Source organism: Mustela nigripes, chromosome 6, assembly GCF_022355385.1.
Source record: "Mustela nigripes isolate SB6536 chromosome 6, MUSNIG.SB6536, whole genome shotgun sequence".
NCBI lineage: Eukaryota > Metazoa > Chordata > Mammalia > Carnivora > Mustelidae > Mustela > Mustela nigripes.
The window spans coordinates 73,786,241-73,809,348 of NC_081562.1; the positions used below are offsets into that span (position 1 = coordinate 73,786,241).

Here is a 23,108-nt window from a genome sequence, read left to right on the forward strand (position 1 = left end):
GCCAGCAGACACATGAAAAGATGTTCATCATCATTAGCCATCAGGAAAATTCAAATCAAAATCACACTGAGATACCACCTTACACCAGTTATGATGGCAAAAATTGACAAGAAGCAAGAAATGTTGGAGAGGCTGTGGAGAAAGGGGAACCCTCCTAAACTCTTGATGGGAATGCAAGTTGGTACACCCCCTTTGGAAAACAGTGTGGAGGTTCCTAAAAAAATTAAAAATATAGCTACCCTATGACCCAGAAATTGCACTACTGGGTATTTACCCTAAAGATACAGATATAGTTAAAAGAAAGGCCATATGCATCCCAATGTTCATAGAAGCAATGTCCAGAATAGCCAAACTGTGGAAAGAGTTGAGATGCCCTTCAACTGACAAATGGATAAAGATGGGTCCATATATACAATGGAATATTACTCAGCTATCAGAAAGGATGAATACCCAACTTTTTCATCAACATGGATGGTACTGTAGGAAATTATGCTAAGTGAAATAAGTTAAGCAGAAAAAGTCAATTATCATATGGTTTCACTTATTTGTGGAATATAAAGAATTTCATGGAGGACATTAGGAGAAGAAAGGGAAAAATCTAGGGTGGGAAATCAGAGTATGAGATGAACCAAGAGACTATGGACTCTGGGAAACAAACTGAAGGTTTTAGAGGGAAGGGGAGTAGGGAGATGGTGAGCCTGGTGATGGGTATTAAAGAGGGTAAGTATTGCATGGAGCATTGGGTGTTATACACAAACAATGAATCATGGAACTCTATATCAAAAAGTAATGATGTACTGTATGACTAACATAACATAATTAAAAAAACCCACAAAATACATGAAGAACTTAGCTATAAAAAAACAACAAAAAATTTTTATTCTTCCTTCCATTTCCCTATGATTCTGTTTTGTTTTTTTAAATTCCACAGATCAGTGAGATCATATAATTGTCTTTCTCTGATTGACTTATTTCACTTAGCGTAACACCCTCTAGTTCTATTCGTGTTATTGCAAATGTCAAGATTTCATTTTTTAGGGGCACCTGGGTGGCTCAGTGGGTTAAAGCCTCTGCCTTTAGCTCAGGTCATGATCCCAGGGTCCTGGGATCGAGCCCTGCATAAGGCTTTCTGCTCAGCGGGGAGCCTGCTTCCCTTCCTTTCTCTCTGCCTGCCTCTCTGCCTACTTGTGATCTCTATCAAATAAATAAATAAAAATCTTACCCTATGGGGTTATATGTCTTTCTGGTACCTGGCTTATGGAGGCACCCTCCCACCACAGTTTATTTTCCAATATATCACCTCTGATTCACATTGCCACACCTACCTTTCAAAAAGTGGCCACTTTTCTATTTGTAGCTCTTTTCTCAGACCTTTTGTTGATATTGCAAGTATTCAGAATGATTTGATAACTCTCTAGCTGAATTCCTGGTACCAGAGGAAATTAGGGTCCTCTACTACTCTGCCATCTTTGTACCCACCTCTTAAGATGACTGTTCTAATGCACTCGTTTTCTAGTAATGTTTATGCCCATTCTGGGTTGGTTTTTAAGAAAGAGCTTTATTGAGATACAATTCACACACCATACAGCTATGTATTTAATTGCATAACTATATGGTTTTAATATATTCAGATATGTCGAAGCATCACCATATTAATTTCAGAACATTTTTAACCACCTTAAAAAGAAAACCCAGACCATTAACTATCATTCCTTATCTTCCTATCCCCCTCTCAACCTCAAGGAATCACTAGTCTACTTTCTTTCTTATAGATTTCCCTACTGGATTTTCATGTTAATGAAATCATACAATACATAGTCTTTTGTAACTAGATTCTTTCACTTAGCATGTTTTCAGGGTTCATCCATGTTGTGACATGTATCGCTCTTTCATTCCTTTTTAATAGCTGAATAATTTTCCATTTTATGGATCTATCACCTTTTGTTTGTCCACCCATCAATTGATGAGTACTTTTTTGTTTCCACTTTTTGGCTATTCTGAATAAGAGCTGCTATGATCATTAACGTTCAAAGTTTTGCATGGATATTCACTTTGATTTCTCTTAGGTATATACCCAGGAGTAGAACTGCTGGGTCTTATGGTAACTTTATGTTCAATCATTTGATGAACTGCCAAAATGTTTTCCAAAGTGGCTGCACCATTTCACACTTTTTCCAGCAGCTTTTGAGGGTTCCAGTATCTCCACGTCCTTGCAACACTTGTCATCTACTTTTTGATTCTAGCTATTCTGATAGGTGTGAAGGGGTATCCCTTTGTGGTCTGGTTCAGTTTTAATTGTTTTTTTTTTTGTCATCATGTGTTCTATTTTTCTGTTTTCCTGTGTACCTATTTTTTTTTTATTAAATGCTTGTCATTTTATTTTGTTGTGTTGTGCTAGATATTTTTGTGTTCACTTAAATATTTTTGAGCTTTGTTATGAGACACAGTTACTTGAAAATGGTGTGATCCATTTGGGTCTTGCTGTTAGTATTTGTTAGGCAGTACCAGAGCTGTATTTAATCATGGACTAATTATTCCTCACAACTAAGGCAGAGTCCTTCTGAGAACTCTATCCAATGTTCCTTGAAGTAGGAGTTTCTCCAGTCTGGCTAGATGGAACAATCACTGTTTCAGCCTCAGAGTGAACAATAGAAATTTTCTCTCTGATTAGGATAGTTGCTCCCTGGCTTCAAGTAATTTCCTCTTATATTTATTTAGTTTCATATATTTCATCTAGTTTTGGAGTTGTTTTAGGTGGGAAGGTAAATTTGGTATCTCTGACTCCATCTTTGCTAGAAGCAGAATAGCTTTATCTATTTTAATAGTCTCCTAATTTCCCAGACCTAATGTTTCTCAGTACATCTTTGTGCTATGAGACTTAATTTCATAAATACAAATTTTATGTCACTCTCTTTATCTCAGATGGATTTGTACAGATGAAGATTGAGCGAAACAATCCTTCCAAGGGTCAGATAAAATTTCATCTCCAACTTCAATTGCTTCTCTCTTTTAAATGGTATACTATTAAGTATGGTATTTGAATGTGCTATTTCTGTATTGAATTTTTTAAAAGTAAATAATGGACCTTCAAAAAAAAGATATTTATTTATTTATTTATTTAGCTATCTATTTATTTATTTATTTATGAGAGAGAGAGACAGAGATAGCAACAGTGATAGCTAGAGAGAGCATAAGCAGGGAGGGGAGGGAGAAGCAGGCTCTCCACTGAGTAGAAAGCCTGGGCTTGATCCCAAGACCCTGGTGTCAGGACATGAGCCAAAGACAGATGCCCAAGCAACTGAGCCACCCAGGCACTGCTGTATTGAATTTTCTGACTAAATAGGACTTTCCCCCTTCTATCATTTAGACTGGAAATGCCATTTAATCAGGAAACTGAATGAAAGGTAAGGGTTTGTTGTTTTATTGTTGTTGTTGCTTGTCCTATTTATCTCTTTCTATTAGTAGGCCACATTACCCTTCTTGGCAAGATTTGTCATAGATATTTTGATTTTCTATGGGCTTGATATAGCATATGCTCCTGAAATTTATGAATCTTGATAGCTTGAAAATAGTTTGATGTAGAAATTATCAGTACATAAGTGTGGAGCTTCTTCAAAGTTTGTTAAATTCTGGACACCACTGCAGCAAGTAGAAAGAAGAACTACTTTTAGTAGTTTACCTCAAAACTGTTACTTAGAGGCTCACTGTGAGAGGTACTTCTGTTCTGATTCGTATCTCTGGGCTTTTTCCAGTAAGTGTATTTCAAAATCTCAACACACAAAAACTTTTTTTTTTTTTTTAATTTTAGAAGTGTTACTTACCTTAAATTACTAGCAACCAGAAGACTTTATTTTGAATGCCTTGACATTTTGACCTATTGGAAAATACTGTATGTAACTTAGTGTCAACTAAAGTCTTCTTGTATTTCATGTTTATATGCCCGTATTTATTATACCTGTTTTGCCTCATCCATTTTGAGCATAAAACTTGCTCTCAGTTACAAAAGAAGGAGAAGAAGGGGAATGGGAAGAGAAAGAGGAAGGAGAAGGGGAAGGGGAAGAGGAAGAGAAAGAGGAAGGAGAAGGAGAAGAAGAAGAAGATGATGACAAAAACCTCCTCACACCAAGATTTTGTGAATTTAATTATTTTTCCGAAGACAAGTTATGGTACGAAATCATGTCCTGTATCACCTGCTTTTGCCACTACTTCATCTCTCCTCATAATTTTCTTGCCTTCTTTGTCTTCTTATCTTTTGTCTTCTTAGGGCAACCAAGTGCTTTTCCTTACATTCTATGATGCATCACTTAGCAATTATTTTTCATTAACTGATTAGGCTTTTGGAGTGGCTCAATGATTGTTAAAGTATTTTTACAAATGAATCTTCTCCTCAAGGGGAATTCTGGAAGGTAAATTTTTATCTATTTTTATGTATAATGTATCTCCCTTTATGTCTATTGCTTAAAAGATTTTAATGAGTATTCTGGTGTCATAGAAGAACCTGACAGAAAGTGTTAAAGAGTGTACCTTCTTCTTAAGAAAAAAGAACAACTCCAATGAGCTTAAAGATCATCATGCAGTATTGTTATACACCCACTTGTCAATTTTTTTTTTTTGTTTTGTTTTGTTTTCTGACATGAAATGTGGCCATGTTGTGTGCATTCTTGATTTCAGTATCAACATATCTTACTTTCTTGTATTTTGAAAATTGTCTTTGAAAGTAGAAATATGTTGATTTGTATATACTACACTGCAAATCTTTTAGCTACATCAAATCCTTTTAGAACTGAGGCAGAATATACAATAAACAAATACACTCTTATTAGAAAATAAGTTAATGTATATGGATTTTTCTGTATTACTGTCAACTCTGATCAAGACATGTTTTTGCTTAACAACGTCTAGTGATCTCAGAATAAAGTCTGAACTCCTTAGCTTTGCTTATGAGGGCCTTGATGACATGACTTTGTAATATGTCCATCTTTGTAGCCTGTTTTACACTATAACCATGTGGTACTTTTTTTCAGCTCTTTGAAACCACAGGCACCTTTATCTCCAGGTTCTTTCTTAACTCTGTTCCTTCTCTCTGGAACAATACATCTCATATTCCCCAATCTAGATGGTACTTTTGCCATATCCTGCTTTAGCACCTAGGTACTTCCACATTATTCTGATTTCCTATTTACTTTTCTTTATCTTCCACTGGCTAGCATAAACTTTGTTAGGGCAGGGATCACCTTCTGCTCACTTAATATTCCATCTTCAGGGCCTAGCGCAGGGCTTGAAACATCTAACATGATAGACTTTTAAAAATATATATATATTTTTATTAACATATAATGTATTATTAGCCCCAGAGGTACAGGTCTGTGAATCGCTAGATTGACACATTTCACAGCACTCACCATAGCACATACCCTCCCCAATGTCCATAACCCACCCACCCTTCTCCCTACCTCCATCCCCCCAGCAACCCTCAGTTTGTTTGTGAGATTAAGAGTCTCTTATGGTTTGTCTCCCTCCTGATCCCATCTTGTTTCATTTATTCTTTTCCTATATATATATATATATATATCTATAGATATCGATATATAAACACTTCTTCTTTAGCCATTCATCTCCTGATGGACATCTAGGATATATCCATAATTTGGCTATTGTGGACACTGCTGCTGTAAACATTTGGGTGTATGTGCCCCTTTGGGTCACTACATTTGTATCTTTAGGGTAAATACCCAGTAGTGCAATTGCTGGGTCATAGGGTAGTTCTATTTTCAACTTTTTGAGGAACCTCCACGCTGTTTTCCAGAGTGGTTGCACCAGCTTGCATTCCCACCAACAGTGTAGGAGGGTTCCGCTTTTTCCACATCCCCGCCACCATCTGTCATTTCCTGACTTGTTCATTTTAGCCATTCTGACTGGTGTGAGGTGGTATCTCAATGTGGTTTTGGCTTGTATTTCACTGATGCGAGTGATATGGAGCACTTTTGGATGTGTCTGTTGGCCATCTGGATGTCTTATTTGCAGAAATGTCTGTTCATGTCCTCTGCCCATTTCTTGATTGGATTATTTGTTCTTTGGGTGTTAAGTTTGATAAACTCTTTATAGATTTTGGATACTAGCCCTTTATCTGATATGTCCTTTGCAAATATCTTCTCCCATTCTGTCAGTTGTCTTTTGGTTTTGTTAACTGTTTCCTTTGCTGTTCAAAAGCTTTTGATCTTGATGAAGTCCCAATAGTTCTTTTTTGCCCTTGCTTCCCTTACCTTTGGCGATGTTCCTAGGAAGAAGTTGCTGTGGCTGAGGTCGAAGAGATTGCTGCCTGTGTTCTCCTCAAGTATTTCAGTGGCTTCCTTTCTCACATTGAGGTCCTTCATCCCTTTTGAGTCTATTTTTGTGTGTGGTGTAAGGAAATGGTCCAATTCCATTTTTCTGCATGTGGCTGTCCAATTTTCCCAAAACCCTTTGTTGAAGAGACTGTCTTCCTTCCATTGGCATTCTTTCCTGCTTTGTCAAAGATTAGTTGATTATAGAGTTGAGGGTCTATTTCTGGGCTCTCTATTCTGTTCCATTGATCTATGTGTCTGTTTTTGTGCCAGTACCATACTGTCTTGATGATGACAGCTTTGTAATAGAGCTTAAAGTCTGGAATTGGGATGCCACCAACTTTGGCTTTCTTTTTCAATATTCCTCTGGCTATTCGAGGTCATTTCTGGTTCCATATAAATTTAAGGATTATTTTTCCATTTCTTTGAAAAGAATGGATGGGATTTTGATAGAGATTGCATTAAATGTGTAGATTGCTTAAGGTAGCATAGACATTTTCACAATATTTGTTCTTCCGATCCATGAGCATGGAATGTTTTTCCATTTCTTTGTGTCTTCCTCAATTTCTTTCATGAGTACTTTATAGTTTTCTGAGTATAGATTCTGTGCCTCTTTGGTTAGGTTTATTCCTAGGTATCTTATGGTTTTGGGTGCAATTGTAAATGGGATTGACTCCTTAATTTCCCTTTCTTCTGTCTTATTGTTGGTGTAAAGAAATGCAACTGATTTCTCTGCATTAATTTTATATCCTGATACTTTACTGAATTCCTGTACAAGTTCTAGCAGTTTTGGAGTGGAGTCTTTTGGGTTTTCCACATTTAGTATCATATCATCTGCAAAGAGTGATAGTTTGACTTATTCTCTGCCAATTTGGATGCCTTTAATTTCTTTTTGTTGTCTGATTGGTGAGGCTAGGACTTCTAGTATTACGTTGAATAGTAGTGGTGATAATGGACATCCCTGCTGTGGTCCTGACTTTAGCAGAAAAGCTCTCAGTTTCTCTCCATTGAGAATGATATTTGCGGTGGGTTTTTCTTAGAAGGCTTTGATGATATTGAGGTATGTACCCTCTATCCATACACTTTGCAGAGTTTTGATCAGGAAGGGATGCTGTACTTTGTCAAATGCTTTTTCAGCATCCATTGAGAGTACCATATGGTTCTTGTTCTTACTTTTATTAATGTATTGTGTCACATTGATTGATTTGCGGATGTTGAACCAACCTTGCAGTCCTGGAATAAATCCCACTTGGTCGTGGTGAAAAATAAAAAAATTATGTTTTACCAGGTTTACACACTTCACAGCACTCACCAAAGCACATACCCTCCCCAATGTCCATAATCCCACCCCCTTCTCCCAAACCCCCTCCCCCCAGCAACCCTCAGTTTGTTTTGTGAGATTAAGAGTCACTATGGTTTGTCTCCCTCCCAATCCCATCTTGTTTCATTTATTCTTCTCCTACCCACTTAAGCCCCCATGTTGCATCACCGTACCCCTGGGGATAAAAATATATGTTTATAAAAAATAAAAAATTTAAAAAAATTATGTTTTAAATGTTGACTGAGAACTAATGGGAAGATGAAAAAAGAAATTTTAAATTGAACAAAGTCTTTACCCTTAAGGGGCAATCCAATCAGAGATGGTAAATATATACTCAGTTATACTAAAAGGCTCTATGAAACAAGGTAAGTGCCACAGTAGAGAAGAAAAGCACCATGAAAGTAAAAGGAAACCAACCATAACCAAGTGAGAGCTATTAGAAAGGGCTTCAGGCAGAAAAAGATGTCTGAAGTGGACCCTGAAGGATGGGAAGAGTAAGGTTTCAATGTGTAGAGATGCAGAGTGGAAAGGCCTGGAGCATGTCAGGAAATTCCAAATAATCTGTTTTTCTTGGAGTGAAGGTTTAGTGCAGGGCGGATATAGAGAACAAGGCTGGAGAGGATGGCTGGGGCTACATCTGAGAGCTTTGTAAACCTAAGCAGCAGGATACATTTTTAACTTGGTTACCTAAGAAAATGTGGAGGGTGTTAGAGCATACTAAGTATTGGATAATTCTTCATTCTTTGTTCCTATCAGTTATGGTACATATCAGGGAGTTTTTAAAGTAAAAGACTTATAATAGTGATACATGTTTCCATATTTCCTTGATCACCATGCTGATTCCCCCATCCTTTCTCTAATAAGAAGTAATAGTTTGGGGCAAAATAATGAAGTATAATTTATAAATGTTTGACTTTTTTGGTTCTAGTTTTAGACTTTGTAAAATAACAATAAATTTATTGTAAAACAATTGGTAAACTTCTGTGTGTAGATAAAATAATTCTTGATAATTTATTAAGGAAGGTAATTTCAATAATGTTTAAAGTTGTTTTGATGGTATCATTTAAATGTGGCTCTATTTTTTTAAACTTCAATATGGTAACGACTTGTTTTAAAATTTCTTTGAATATTTATGAAAGGTAAATTTAGAAATTAAGAAACGAAAGAATGAGTTTATAACTATATATGCATGAAGGCATCTTTGACAACAAATGAAATGATGTTTTAAAAATGAAATAATGTTGACATTCCTTACCATATACTATGGAAAATAAACTAAAATAACAAATATCATTTATACAATATAATCTGAAATATGTAGAGTACATAGAAAATACTGGAAGAAAATTTACCAAATTAGTAAAGGTAATCTTTGTGTTATTTTATTTTTTTTACATTGACCTAATTTTAGAATTCTGATCATACATACCTTATTTATGTAAGGTATTATAATAAACAGAATTTTTTTTTCTATCCACATAATCCTAACATTCTGTATTTTTTGTTTTAGGCAGTTGAGGCCACTATAAAAAACACCACAGATTGGGTAGCTTAAACAAAAAACACTTATTTCTCACAGTTCTCACCAGCTAGATGATGATGAGGAGGAGACCTTGTAGTCACATGGTCAGGCTTTTGGTGAATACCCTCTTCCTGTGCCCCACACCTTGGAAGGGGCAAGGGAGCCCTGTGACCTCTTATTATAAGGGGCCTAATCTCATTCATGAGGGCTCCACTTTCATGAACTAATTACCTTCCAAATGCCCAAACATCATCACATTGGGATTAGGGTTTCAACATGTGAATTTTGGGGAGACACAAACATTCAGTCCATTGCACTTTTTTCCTTGAGACATAAATTCCCAGGAATCCTCTCAGGGTATGGAATAACAGTAAATTTTATAAAATCACAGATTGTCTTCAGTTTTTTAAATAATTTTTTTGTTTACTTAGAATTTTCATTTATGCCAGAGGTTAAGATCATGATGAGCATTTTATACTATTAAAAACATTTTCTAGTATCTTTTTAGGTATTTGACATTCAGTGTTTTTGGGAACTTTAGAGATTTAAAAAACATGTTTAGTACTCTACATTCTTGGCATTCATTGTATGCTAGTCTGCATTAACCATCAAGAATTTGTTAATATAACTAAGGCACAGTATTGCTCTTAAAGAAATTATACTTAATAGGTAAGATACAGACACATAAGCAATAGCGATTTTGATGAAGAGAATGAAATAATTGCTATCATAAATATAAAAATGACCCATTATAACAGTTTGAGGGAGGGATCTGTTGTTTGATGAATACCTGTTCTGTGTCTGACACTGTCCTAATTTTTTTCGTAGACATGTATAAGCCCATGTTATTTTGAGATTAAGAGATGTTAAGTAAAATGTCCAAGTTTTTATACATAGTACTTATTGAAATTAGGATTTAAATTGAGGGGTATCTGACCGGTTCTACCATAAGACTGTAGTGGTTTTGGGTTTCCCAGACAAGGTGGTATTTTAGCTGGGGAATAATGGTACAATGGAAATTTGTTACATAAAAAGGCTGAAAGAAAATATACCACCAGTGTCTCTCTCACTTTTTTTCAACTTTCTATCCTTTGATCTAGTACCAATGTATTGGTGACTGTATTTTAGAATGGCAAAAGTATACACATGACATCCTACGGATTTTTCCTAGAGTGAGTCCAGGCTTCTCAGGTTGCTTTTCTCTATCTGATAAATCTGACCCTTAAAAATCCCTATGAATGAAAATAAACTAATATGAGGAAAACAAAATTCTATGTCATAAAGATAGTATTTTCAAATATTTTCGGGTAGAGCTATGCTCCAAATGTACATTATTGTAGTCTCATACACTTATTGTTAACCAGGATGCAGGTAGGTATTAGACACAGTCACAATGAGTTAAGAACTTTAAGATATCAGAGAAATGTAAATCCTTCCAAGCAAACAGCTGGAGCAGTCTAAGGATTTTCATTACATGAGCCATCTCTTCATTCTTTGAAGATTATGGCATCAATAAAAATTATATACAAAGCCATGAAAAATGTTTCTTTGGAGCTATGTCCTTTGCCAGAAATCAATTTTTCTCTGCACCATGTCTCTGACTGCTATCATAAAAGATAAAAATCTTAGGATAAGAAAGGAACTTAGGAGGTCATCTATCCTACTAACCCATATCCTGACAGGACCATACCTAATCCTATTTTGAAATATGATATTGTTTTGTTAAGCCCTCCCCCCACCTCCGGAAAACAAATAATACAATTTTTTCATGTGCTCAGTTAATGTTGAATTGTCTCCTAGGTAAAAAACCTTTCTATCTAGTTTACACTATCCTTATTTCTTTTCAGAAATTGAGAGTTTATGCTTGATTTCCTCCTTCCCTCAATTATATGCCATTTATATCTTTGAAGAAGACTGTTAAATTTATCTCTAAACTGTATTTTCCATTCTAAATAGTCCCAGTTTTTCTAATATTTTTTATAGATGTTGTTTTCTGATTTGTAAAATCTTCCTTAATTAGGGATAAGTCATTTCCAAATTTTATACATCATTCATTACACATAATGCCCAGGAAAATGTCTATACCCCTAGAGGATATGGTTATATGTGAAGAGTTGGAGGATTTGGACCTTCACAGAGGGAAATAAAAAGGAAAACTTAGGAGTTTGCTACCATTTGCTACCACTTTATGCATCAAAACAATATTAAAAAGAATAACAAGGGACAGTCATGAGAGGCTAAAGCAAGGTGAAACGTCATAAATAAATACCAATTTCATGCAGAAGTGTGTGCAGGAAATTGGGGTGAGAAGGAAGGAACTAGGACTTTTTACAGCCCTTGCCTTATCTGGGCATGATCCTCAGGTACTAAATGTGTTACTGAATTGGGTATTTTTAGTACAGAAAATGAAGACAAGTCCTCCATGAAGTCCTCTTGCTACTCTCAGTGAGATAACAAAACCAGTTCTGGGTGGCATGAGAAACATATGTCCAGGACCCTGTACTCCACTCCATGTTATGTACTATGGTGTTGTATTTGTTTAGAAACCTCATTATCTTCCTGTTTAGGGTTCATTTTGTCATTTATTGCCATACTTGCAGTTCACCTTGTCCCCACACAGGGTTTGTGCTTGTGCTTTTTCCTAGCTGTATGTACAGTCATAACTCAATAGTTAAATTGCACAAAACTTTTCATAACAGTGAATTCAGATATAACATAAACATATGGTCAGAGTAAATAATTTCTGAATGATTAAGTGGATTAGAATGGGGTAATGTTGAGTTACTGCTGCCAGGGTGAAGACAAGTTGATTGCTGCAAATAATCATGTAACAAAGAACATTTACTTAAGAGAAGAAAAAAGTAACTAAATATAAAGAAATCCACAGTAAAGTCATCTCTTGAACAACACAGGGGTTAGAGGTGCTGATCCTGGTGCAGTCATAAATCTGAGTATAACTTTGGATTAGCCCAAAACTTAATTATTAATAACCTACTATTGACTGGAAGATTTACCCCTAACATAAAGGTTGATTAACACATATTTTATAAGTTTTTTTAAATCACACACTGCATTCTTATAATAAAGTAAGATAGAGAAAAGAACATGTTAAGAAAATCATAAGGAAGAAAAAATACATGTTAAGAAAATCAGAAGGAAGAAAAAATACATTTAGAATACTGTAAAAAAATTTATAGGCAGTGCTTCTGACAGTCCTGTGAGTTTGTCTTGTTTTAACCATGTTTAGACAGAACAGACCCAGGGATGCCCTTTCTTCCAGGCTCTGGCCACCCTCCAACTTCTTTTCTAGTCACAGTCTTTAGAAGCTTCTTTTCTGCCACTCTCTGCCTCAATGACACGTCAGCACCGTTTTCTGAGCTGAGCTCCTTATTGCCAATCAGCCACGAGCTCCCAGATTTGTCAGAATTATTCCACTCAGGCGGAGGCCACTATCAACTGCTTGACTAACTCACATCTATGTGCCTCTTATACTCACCTCTCCTTGGACTTTTATTTTGACTGTCATGATGTGGCTCTGGAGGGTGTGGGCCACTTCTTCCTGAGTTGGCTGGGGAGAAACATGAGGGTATTCAGCATCTTTTGAAGATGTAAAACCAGCACACAGCTATTTATTCTTCAAAGACATGCAGAAGTTGTCCCAAGGTATTCGGGGCTGAACCCTGGATGCCGTGGGGTCTCCCATGGTCCTGAAGAACAGCTGAAGCAGGTCCTTCTGGAGCTGCAGACCTCGGGTTCAACCCACACAGGCACTCAATTCCTTGCTTCCTGCAGAACTGCTTTTGAGGCGAGGAGGTGAAACTCAGCTAGAGGATGTGACCACCTGACTCATCTCTTCAGGCTGGAGCCTGCTGTGCTGGCTAGGTGCAGATCTTTTCCAGAGGCTCATCCTCAAGTGTGACTAGGAGCGCAGCAGACTTTGAGGGCCATGAGGCATCCCCCTCGTGCTAGGGCTTCTCCCTGAGCCTCTCCCTGCGGCCACTGTGTAGTTTTTTAGCCATCTTGGAGCCCTCTCCCCATGTGGGCCAAGAGGAAACAATAAAGGTTTTTGTAGGGAAAAAAAAATCTGTGTATAAGTGGATCTGTGTAGTTCAAACCCATGTTGTTTAAGGGTCAAATGTGATGAGTAGAAGACATATCATCCTGGTAAGCTGCGACAGGATAGTATTTGAAAAATAGATTCTCATCCTCCATTCACTCTTATTTTGTTTATCTTCTTTGGACTTTCTGACTTGCAAGGTGTTTTTTACTCTGCTGATAGAAAATAGAGTAAGCTTGGAATAGTGCGGTATAGGGTGACCCAAAAGAGCAACAGCAATACTTAGAGACTTGTTTGAAATGCAGACAGTCTAACCTCAACACAGTCCTAATGAACCAGACTCTGGGGTTGCACCTGCAATCTGTGTTTTAACAATCACCTCTGTGTTTCAACACAGACTCAGGGGTTGCACCTGCAATCTGTGTTTTAACAATCACCTCTGTGTTTTAAAAACAATCACCTAGAGTCACCTCTAGGTGACTCTGATGCAGTGGACTTTGAGAACCCCTAGTGTAATGGATGAAGCAGATCTCTCTTTAGGACTGAGATGCTTATTATTACCTCAGCTGTTAGGAATGTAGCTTATCCATGGTTCTAGCAATTGTCTGTGACTGAAAGGAGTAGGCTTGTCCAAGGATAAGTCCTCTCTTATCCAATGATTTGTTGGTGAGCAGGCATGAAGCTCCACTTTTATAATTTGGGACATCTCTTAAGAGATGCACCTACTTCTGAACTTTCCATCAGATCAGCTGTGGCCTCTGTTGCACCTGTACCCTGTTGAACTCCCCCTTTACTTCATCCAGTTCCCCTCTGATTCTTAATAGATACTATTCCTGAGAGCACTCTCCACATCTCTATCTTAGCACCTGTATCCTAAGGAAACTGAAGCTTGGAAAATGAATCCCATGAAAGCTTGGCTTTCACTTTGTTGGAGGGGGCCATGGAGAGAAAGTGACCTTCAGTTGACCCTTGAGCTGGACCAGGGGAATCAGAGTCTCTTCGTCCCCTCCCTGTCCTTGGAATATATATTCCACCTACTATTTCCACATTAGAAGCAGCTTCAACGATGCAGCCTTGAGAGAGTAATGTGTTGTTGAGACCATGTAGATAGTATAATGTGAGTGAACCACGTAAAGGCCTTTATATAGAATTTCAAGATTCTGGCAGGCTGGTGTGGCAATCTACTCATCTTACCAGCCTTGTAAGCTCCATTGCTTATTATATCTGCCACCTACAAATCTGGGCCTCTTCCTTGGGTCTTTCTTTTTGTGTGTGTGTGTGGGGGGCAAGTTTCAAATTTCACACAGAGAACTTCTGATTTTGCAAAATAACATGTATCCCCAAATTTCACACACTTGTATGGGAGTGGGAAGGAGTCCACAAATTATAAGACAAACAAATAAAACACAAAGTCATTTGTGAGGAGCCATTGAAGATAGAGAAATTTCTGCTAAGCCAGGAAAGAGTGAGTCCAAGGCAAGGTGACAAGTGTCTGGACAGTAGTAGACCTGACCAAGAGGGACCTCAAAGACATCATACTGGGAAGATACCCCCAAGACCCCTGGGGCAAATGCAGCAAGGTCTTACTTAGGAAACTGGGATCTTTGTTAGCCTTGCAGAAATTTTCATGACATCAAGTATGTCACTGATGAAACAGAGAGCTAAATTCTTGCAGGAGCCAGAGAGCAAGGAGGAATGTTGCTGGGCAACCGGAATACATTGATGAGGACACGATGGGATGAGATAGGATGAGATGGGATGACATACATCTGTGTAGGTACTCTTGTGGTCATATGACATTGAAAATCAGATAAAGCTCCCCACCATCAATTACCAAAAGATGTGCACCATAAGCACCCTCTCTCACTGAACATTATAACATGATGAAAGGAGAAAAATTTATGGAGACTGTGTTTCATTTCCCATGTCAAGATATGTCACAAAGGATTAAATAATTTGTTAAAAACTAAATGTATAGGGGCGCCTGGGTGGCTCGGTGGGTTGAGCCACTGCCTTCGGCTCGGGTCATGGTCTCGGGGTCCTGGGATCGAGTCCCACATCGGGCTCTCTGCTCAGCGGGGAGCCTGCTTCCTCCTCTCTCTCTGCCTGCCTCTCTGCCTACTTGTGATCTCTCTCTGTCAAATAAATAAAATCTTTAAAAAAAAAAACTAAATGTATAATTTTTATACCCAATTATGAACTAAGATTTCTATCACATAGCACAAAGCAGAAGCTATTTTTTTTTTTTTTGTTACATAAAATGTATTACAAAGAGCCAAATAACCAAACAAAAGACAACTCCCTTTCTAATAACTCAGAGCAGAGATGTTTGCAATGGACAGCAACAGAGGACTCCATTTCATCTGATGTCTACTGAGGTTTGTACAATAGTTAAAAGATTCAGAGATAAAATACAGTTGAGGAAAACTCTGTTCTTTATACAACTTTGAGCAACTGTGCACACAGACTATTTTCAGGTACTTAGTGTCAGTATTTGTACATGGGTCAGCTTGAGGTGGACTATGGTGGATTACAAAACTAAAGGCTGTAAAACTGGTAAGTGTCTGTGATCTGATCTAGAAAAGATACTTTTTATGGGTTTCACAAGTATTTCATTGAGTAAAAGTTAGTTAATTTTAAAAAATAATTAGTTAAAAAATAGGGCACATTTTACAATAATAATAATAGTTACATTTATTGAGTGCTTACTTTGTGCTAGGCACTGGTCTGGAGTTTAAAGTGTGTGCTAACCACTGTTAATGAGGGTTCTCTGAATCAGGTGGACTCACCCGCCAGGTGTAGTTACTGCAAAGATGCCCAAATTAAGTGAACCTCTTAAGTGGCTTCTTTATAGTACAGAACCTGAATATCTACGGTACAGTGAATCCCTAATCATTTAAAAAATTCTATCAGTTAATTAAATGACTATAAAAATTCTACTACAAAGGAGAAAGAATCTAGAACCCACAACTTGTGATGACTTGCCATATTTAAAAATGTTATTTAATGTAAATTTAATTTATTAAAAAAACAAAAGCTTATTATAAATCTTTAAATCATTGCTTTTCTAATAACATACTATGGAGTTCATTTTCCAAATTTCAAATACATATTAGTTCTACTTTTGAATTTAAAAAAGATATTGTTTAAAGAAATATATATTCTAGCATTTGGCCACTGTTTAAGGATTGGCAATCTGTTTTTGCATGTTATCTCCTTCTGCTTAGAATATGGACATTGAACATCTTATTAATCTTGTTCAGAGAATAGAATGAAGGGAAACAATAATCCCTAACCAAAAAGTTTGTGCATTATTTTCTTTTTGCTAGTTTTTCCATGTCTTGTTTAATAGGTTAAACAAGAATTGATAATGTATTGTTATTAAATAATAAGATTCTTGTTATTAGGCCTTAGGTCCTTATCATTTTTGTTTATTATTGACATCCTGTTTGTACCTTTGTTTTGGGGTTCATTTTTATAAACTACTTCAATTTAGGAATCCTTACTAAGATTTTAAACAAGATATTTTCAGTTACTGTTTCTCTTCTCCCATTTTTAGTAGGTTTTATATAAGTCTAAGTCAAACAATATTCTTTCTTAAGACTTTTGGTTCTATGAGACTCTTAGAGTCTCCTCTAGCTTCTATAGACTAGCTTCTATTTTTCTTACTTATAAAATAAATTCCTACTGTCTACTGACTATACTATATAAATTTGGCAAATTATAATTCATGGATATAAATATATGGTGCAGAGGGACATCAATTCCTTTGCTTTCCTGGCCTGCAAAGGTGTTGTTTTGGCTATGTTCTACTTGTAAGTTAAACTGTGTTAACCTATTTGATACCAAAAATGTCTTTATTATTATAATTAGTTTTGCTAGTTGTGCACCAAAATCTTTTTTCCCTTTCTTCCAAGTTTCTTAGGTTCTTGACAATAGAATATGAACAGAGATGATGGGATCACTTGTGGGCCATATCCCTCCCTCACAGACATGCTGCTATTCAGCTTCTTCTGTGCCCATGAAGACACTGTCCTAGGGAACCCCTCCATAAACCAAGATAGAAGGAACCTGGGTCCTTGAATGACTATATAAAGCAAAACCATCAGCCTCACTTTTCTGAACTATGATAGAGAAATGAATTTCTTTTTTTTTTTCCCTTACCACTCTGTTTTTGGGTCTTTCTGACATAGTTTTAGCTTAATATATTTCCATATCTGGAAGTAATACTTCCAAAATATTATAGTGATTTTTTGAACTTAATTTTTTTATTGTTTCTACAATACAAAGTAGCCATTCTCGAAGACATAGTATTGTTTCAAGAACCATAGACAGCCAATTAAGCAAATTGGGATAATATGAATCAATCACCCCACAAATATTCATTACTTTCCTGTTATTATCACTGTGTTTGATTCTGGGGGCTATAAATGTCTATATCACATCTTTCTTGCTTATTTTGATGGGAAATAAATATTTTCCACTCACATTATAAACTTGTTTTATATATGTTTCAGGTGAAGATTTTACTGAAAACATTATTTGAGCTCATTGCATGCAAGTTACTGTGTGGAATGGTGTGGATAAAAATGAAGACTAAAACATGATCACTTTCCTCAAAGAACCTACAGAAGGAAAAAATAGTATTTAAATACACTTCATAATTAGCTTTCGGTAACAGTTGACCTCTTTTGAACTTCACTACCATCAAAAAATAGATTTTATCATACCTTTTTGTACCTGATGAAGTGGAGACTTAATAAAGATAATAAGTACACTTACTGACGACCTACTGACTACCATCTTGTGCTTCCTTCTTGAGCTAAACTATAGTGGGAGTGGGTGCAGTCAGTACAAAACCGTGGATGATCTCATGGGATCTGAGGGAAGCAAGGGCACGTGATGCCTGTTCCCTGATGGAACACGAGGAAATGGCAAGACTTGAGTGATAGTTTTACAAAATTTCATGTGTCCCCTGGTGAAAGACTAGTAGAGTGATTCCCAAGCAAGGAAGTTGGGGCCAGGGTGACAGAAGAGCAGAGGACTTATTTCTATGTGACAGAGAGAAGTCTGAAAGTGACAGAGGGCATTAGCTTCCTACTTTCCCTTATGCCAGTATGGTGTAGGTCGTTTCACAGGGAGTCCCTACACCCAAAGTAACAGACAGAGCTCAACCCTGGAGGACCTTTTGGACAGAAGTGAGACCTATAAGAGGTTGCAGCTTGTTCAGCTGACACCTGAGATCAGACAGAAATAGGCGTCCATACAAATGCCATAGTTGCAAGCTGCTCACTTGGATCTGGTATCTTCTTGATTGCCCTATGAAGCCAAGACCTCCTTCCATGCCACCAGGGTAAAAGCGATCCCCTCTGGACTGACTAGGACTATGTTTCTACCACTATTAAAATAGGCTTACAATTATGAAGACTATATCATTTATTGACCAAATAGGGACACTTAAAAAGTCTATATTTATTTTAAGTAATCTCTATACCCAGTATGGGACTTGAACTCAAGATCAAGAGTTGCATGCTCTCTGGACTGAACCAGCCAGGCACCCCCAAATATGGACACCTTTGAGGGTAAAAAGGGGAATTCTTGATTATTATACTCAGATTAGCATATGTAAAGTGCGACTATCTGGGACAAACTGGGAAGATGGTCACTTTCTTCTTATAAAAAGAATTAGGATGAGTTACACAAAAACTAAACAAGTTGTATTTTTCACACATATGAAAATATGGACTAAAACTAATACCCACCACAAAGGGCAATGCTTATAGCAGAATCTGCCTCTGCAGATCACTGTACTATGTAAGAAAGATGACTTTTTCCTTCTGTCCACATTCTACACTTTCAAAGTATGGGGCTTCTATACTCTGCTGCACTTTTTGCTAACTCCTCCCTGTGTAAAGACAAGTGATTTATCTCTTGGTGAGATGACAAGAATTTGCCATCATGTGTTCATTTTCCTCTGTAAGTAAAAATATGGAGTTAAACATTCCTCTAAACGGCGTGATCTGTCTTAGTTTTCTCGCTAGGTGAAAGCACTGGAATTTTCTTTCTTTGGCCATTTCTCTGCCTTCAAACTGACTCCTACCTGGGTAGGTTCTGTTCCTGCACAGAGGACGCAAGAAATTCGGGATGGCTAGACCCAGTTTGCAGAAAATGAGTGGGAAGCTTAATTTTGAACATCCCTCCAAGCCATAGGTCTCCATTCCATCTCTACTAGTAAAACAGCAGGTATTTTAATTCCTATCTGGCATCTGTGTGCATTCCTTAATTTGTTTCAAACTAATTAAGGGAAGTTTTGTCTAGTCGGTTAGAGACACAATATGGCAACCGTATATATGCCCTGAATGATCTGGATTATGACTCAAGGGAGAGATGTTCTACAGGAGACCGTTATTGTATGCTTTGCTTGGGATGCAGATGCCTTCCAGAACTTTTATTATTATGCCTGAAGCGATGCTTAAATAGAATTTTAACTTTTGTTAAACATGACACTTTTTAGGAATTGTTCCCACTACTTGGTGATAGGTTAATGTAATACGGCCTTAAATTTCTTAGGGTTTTCAGTTCATTTTCTGGTTGTAGATACTAAGGGAGAATGTTTCTTCCCTCATTCCTGAATAGGTTTTCTAGTTCAGAGAACTGAGTTTGGGGAACTCCTCCAGTTTAGGGAATGTGGGTGGCCAAACTGGCCTCTTTCCATTTTTATGTATTTATTTATTTTTTAACCCAACCCCAGAAATACAGGCGTTCCCACCTAAAAGCGGTTCCGCTTTCCGAAGTTCTGATTACCCGTCCTGTGGTCATTGCAGGTCTGGAGGAAGACGAGCCTCCATCTGACGAATCCTCAGAGGGTTAGTAGCGCCCGAACGCCGCGCCGCACCGCCTGCGTCATTCCCTTTACGTCATCCCGTCACGCAGGCTTCTTATCGCCTCGCATCAGCCCAAGGGTGAGTACAGCACAATGGGACATTTTGACAGAGACCAAATTCAGGTAACTTTTATTACAGCATATTGTTGTAATTGTTCTATTTTATTATGTTCTTATTGTTAACCTTTTATTGCGCCTCATCTGTAAATTGAACTTTATCGAAGTCTGTATAAGAAAAAAGGTTTAGCATGCAGAGCGCCCCGCTGTCCGCCCTTTCGGGCATCCCTTGAGGGTCTTCGCGTTCGAAGACCCCTTCCACCACCACCGTGGGAAAAGGGCGACTGCTATAACTTAGGTAAATTTGAGGAGTATCAACTGAGCATGCACATTTCAGCTTTCTTTTGTAATCAGGCTGTCTTCATGGAACAGTTCTCTTCCTCTCCTCTGTGCTTTAAGTCTTACCTGCTCTTATCCAGCAATGCTTGCGACTGGATGAGGTTAATCTGCCTAATACCGGGTTTAATTAACGAGCCAAGTTAGCTCTTGCATTAAGCTGTGAAGTGGCCTTTGGTATATTCTTTGATTTGCTATCTATTTTACTCCTTTTAGATCTCTAATGTGTATTGGGCCAACTCAGTGTTGGGACAGTGGAGTGATGATTTTTGGATTATGAGTGAGCTAATCTGTGGACATATTTGGGTATTTGCATAAGGTAAAATTATTTCTTGCGGTTTTTCTTAGCAACACCCAAGCTTCGCCAGCAGATAGCTATTCGTCATTAAAGAGATCTTTATTATTCCTGGAGGGATGATAGGGTTGACAGACTGTTCTGAGTGGAAGACGGAATATAAAGATGCAATTACGAAGTTCAGAAAGAGAAAGGTGTTAATTCTTGCAATTAAGTCATATTTTTGCTATATCCACGTGATATTCTGTTTTGCTTTTCTTCTTCACAGCTGAGCTTACTGATGCTTCAAGCCTCAGTCCACAGGGAGGACTCTGGATGTTTTGGATGCTCTGAAGAGAATAGCCCCTTTCTTATACTCCTATCCTGGTAGGCACTGATACCTCTCTCAGCTGGCCTTTCTGCAGTAATAAGAGCTACTATTTGAGGAGTCAGTTATGTTCTAAGACTTTGACTAAATTATTTCATTTTATGTCATGACAATGCTATAAAATAGATTTTATTATCAACATTTTTACTGAAGAAGAAATTGAAATCCAGAGAAGTTGTGTGACTACAAGACTGAAGAACATGAAATTAAGTCTCTCAAATTCTTACATCATAATTGGATGATATGTAGGAAAAAGTAATCGTATAACTATTCATTATCTGACCTCTGCAGGCATGAGGTTATGTGGGGAAACAAAAACTGTTATTAGTGTTCCCTAATGAACTGGTAGTAGAGTTTACAGTATTGGTCTGAAACTTCTTAGAATGTATTGACCTGGAGTAGCACTTTTGGATCAATAGCATAAATTGTGCTAGGTGACTGTGTCACCATAAATATTGTCTAGAGGATGGGCTTTGATTTTCTTTTTGCTTAGTTCAGATCCTTTACGTTAAATACTATAATATCCATAGTATTTATTACATAACATGGTAGAGAACATAGTGTTGTGAATATTTTAGTAGGTTCACCTAAGGCAGTGGTAGTTGGGTATGGCAAACAGTGATCTAAAAAATCTGAGCTGTCAAAGCAAATTCTTCAAAGTATAGTCACATTTTAGCATTCATGATATGGAAAAAGATAGACAGTGTTCATTGTCAACACAATTACATTCTGTTCCTGAGATGGAATTCTGTAAACATGTTTGCTTGCTTGGATCTAAGAAAATACATTTCACCCTTGAGGATTTTTACTTTTCCCCCAACTATCTCATTATTGTTTTCTTTATTGTCTTAAGGAGGTCAGTCTTAGAGCTCTGTATAGAATGATGTTTCTCACTTTATTGCACTGTACTGTACTTAAAGTATTAGCGTGAACCTGGTATTCAGACCAGCAGGTTGTAGAGTAGCTAAAATGAATCTGCGGAGGAAAGTCAGGCAAGGGCATCTGGCATAAATAAACCTGGCAGTTGGGCTCCTGTTGTATTTTATTGTATTAATAAATAATTAATTCTTTTTTTTTTTTTTCTGAAACAGCTCTATATCCTGGAGGCATTAGCTCTTGTTAATTAAGACTTTTATGTTATACCATATAATAATATACATAATACCATACACATAATATAATTGTGTTCAAAAGAGACATAACTTTCAGCCAAAATTCCTTGCATGTGGTGCTACTGGAAACATTTACTTTGCTTTATAAAGTAAGTGAGTTTCTCTAATTTAAAGAATGTATTAAGCACATATCACAAACCAAAACTGGAAATAAAGGATGTTAGGGCAACTAGCACTCATTTGTGACTTTGTTGGGAATATTGGCTTCTAATACTTAGCACAGACCTGGCAGATGAGGTGCTCAAAAGTATTTTGAATAAAGAATATAATACTCCTGTATTCTTATTGACTACATGTGGGATTCCAAACCTGTGCTAAACCTTTTACAATATAATTGTGTTAAAAAGAGACATAACTTTTCAGCCAAAATTCCTTGCATGTGGTGCTACTGGAAATACTTACCTTGCTTTATAAAGTAAGTTTCTATAATTTAAAGCATGTATTAAGCACATACCACAGACCAGAAATTCAGTCTTCCCTCAAGCTTTGGCAAGTACATGATGCTGCTCTTATTTTTCCATTAAGTACATGGTAACTCAGGCAAGTTAAATAACTTACCTAAGATCACAGGATGGTAAGGATTCACTCTGGATCTTTTTCACAACAAAGCTGTTGCTTTTCCTGCTACACTCTGCTATGTGTAATTGTAGTTTTTATATATCTAGTCATTTTTCAAATGAATAGGAGTACTTGAAAGCAAAGGATTTTTATAATAAAATAGTCCTTATAAAAACTATTTCAGGGAATGCCTTAAAAATAGTGTACATTATCCTTC

At 37.0% G+C, this 23,108-nt stretch overlaps 1 protein-coding gene across 1 annotated transcript in view; it reads left to right on the forward strand.

The window, feature by feature from the left end:
* The window catches only part of LOC132020309 (large ribosomal subunit protein uL23-like), a 118,617-nt gene extending 97,729 nt beyond the window's left edge, over window positions 1-20,888 (forward strand). Inside the window, exons 2-5 of the mRNA XM_059404496.1 lie at window positions 10,531-10,537; window positions 20,048-20,229; window positions 20,331-20,461; window positions 20,848-20,888. Of these exons, the coding sequence (XP_059260479.1) occupies window positions 10,531-10,537; window positions 20,048-20,229; window positions 20,331-20,461; window positions 20,848-20,888 (361 nt within the window). The remainder of the gene's footprint in view (window positions 1-10,530; window positions 10,538-20,047; window positions 20,230-20,330; window positions 20,462-20,847) is intronic.
* Window positions 20,889-23,108: the final 2,220 nt, after the last annotated feature.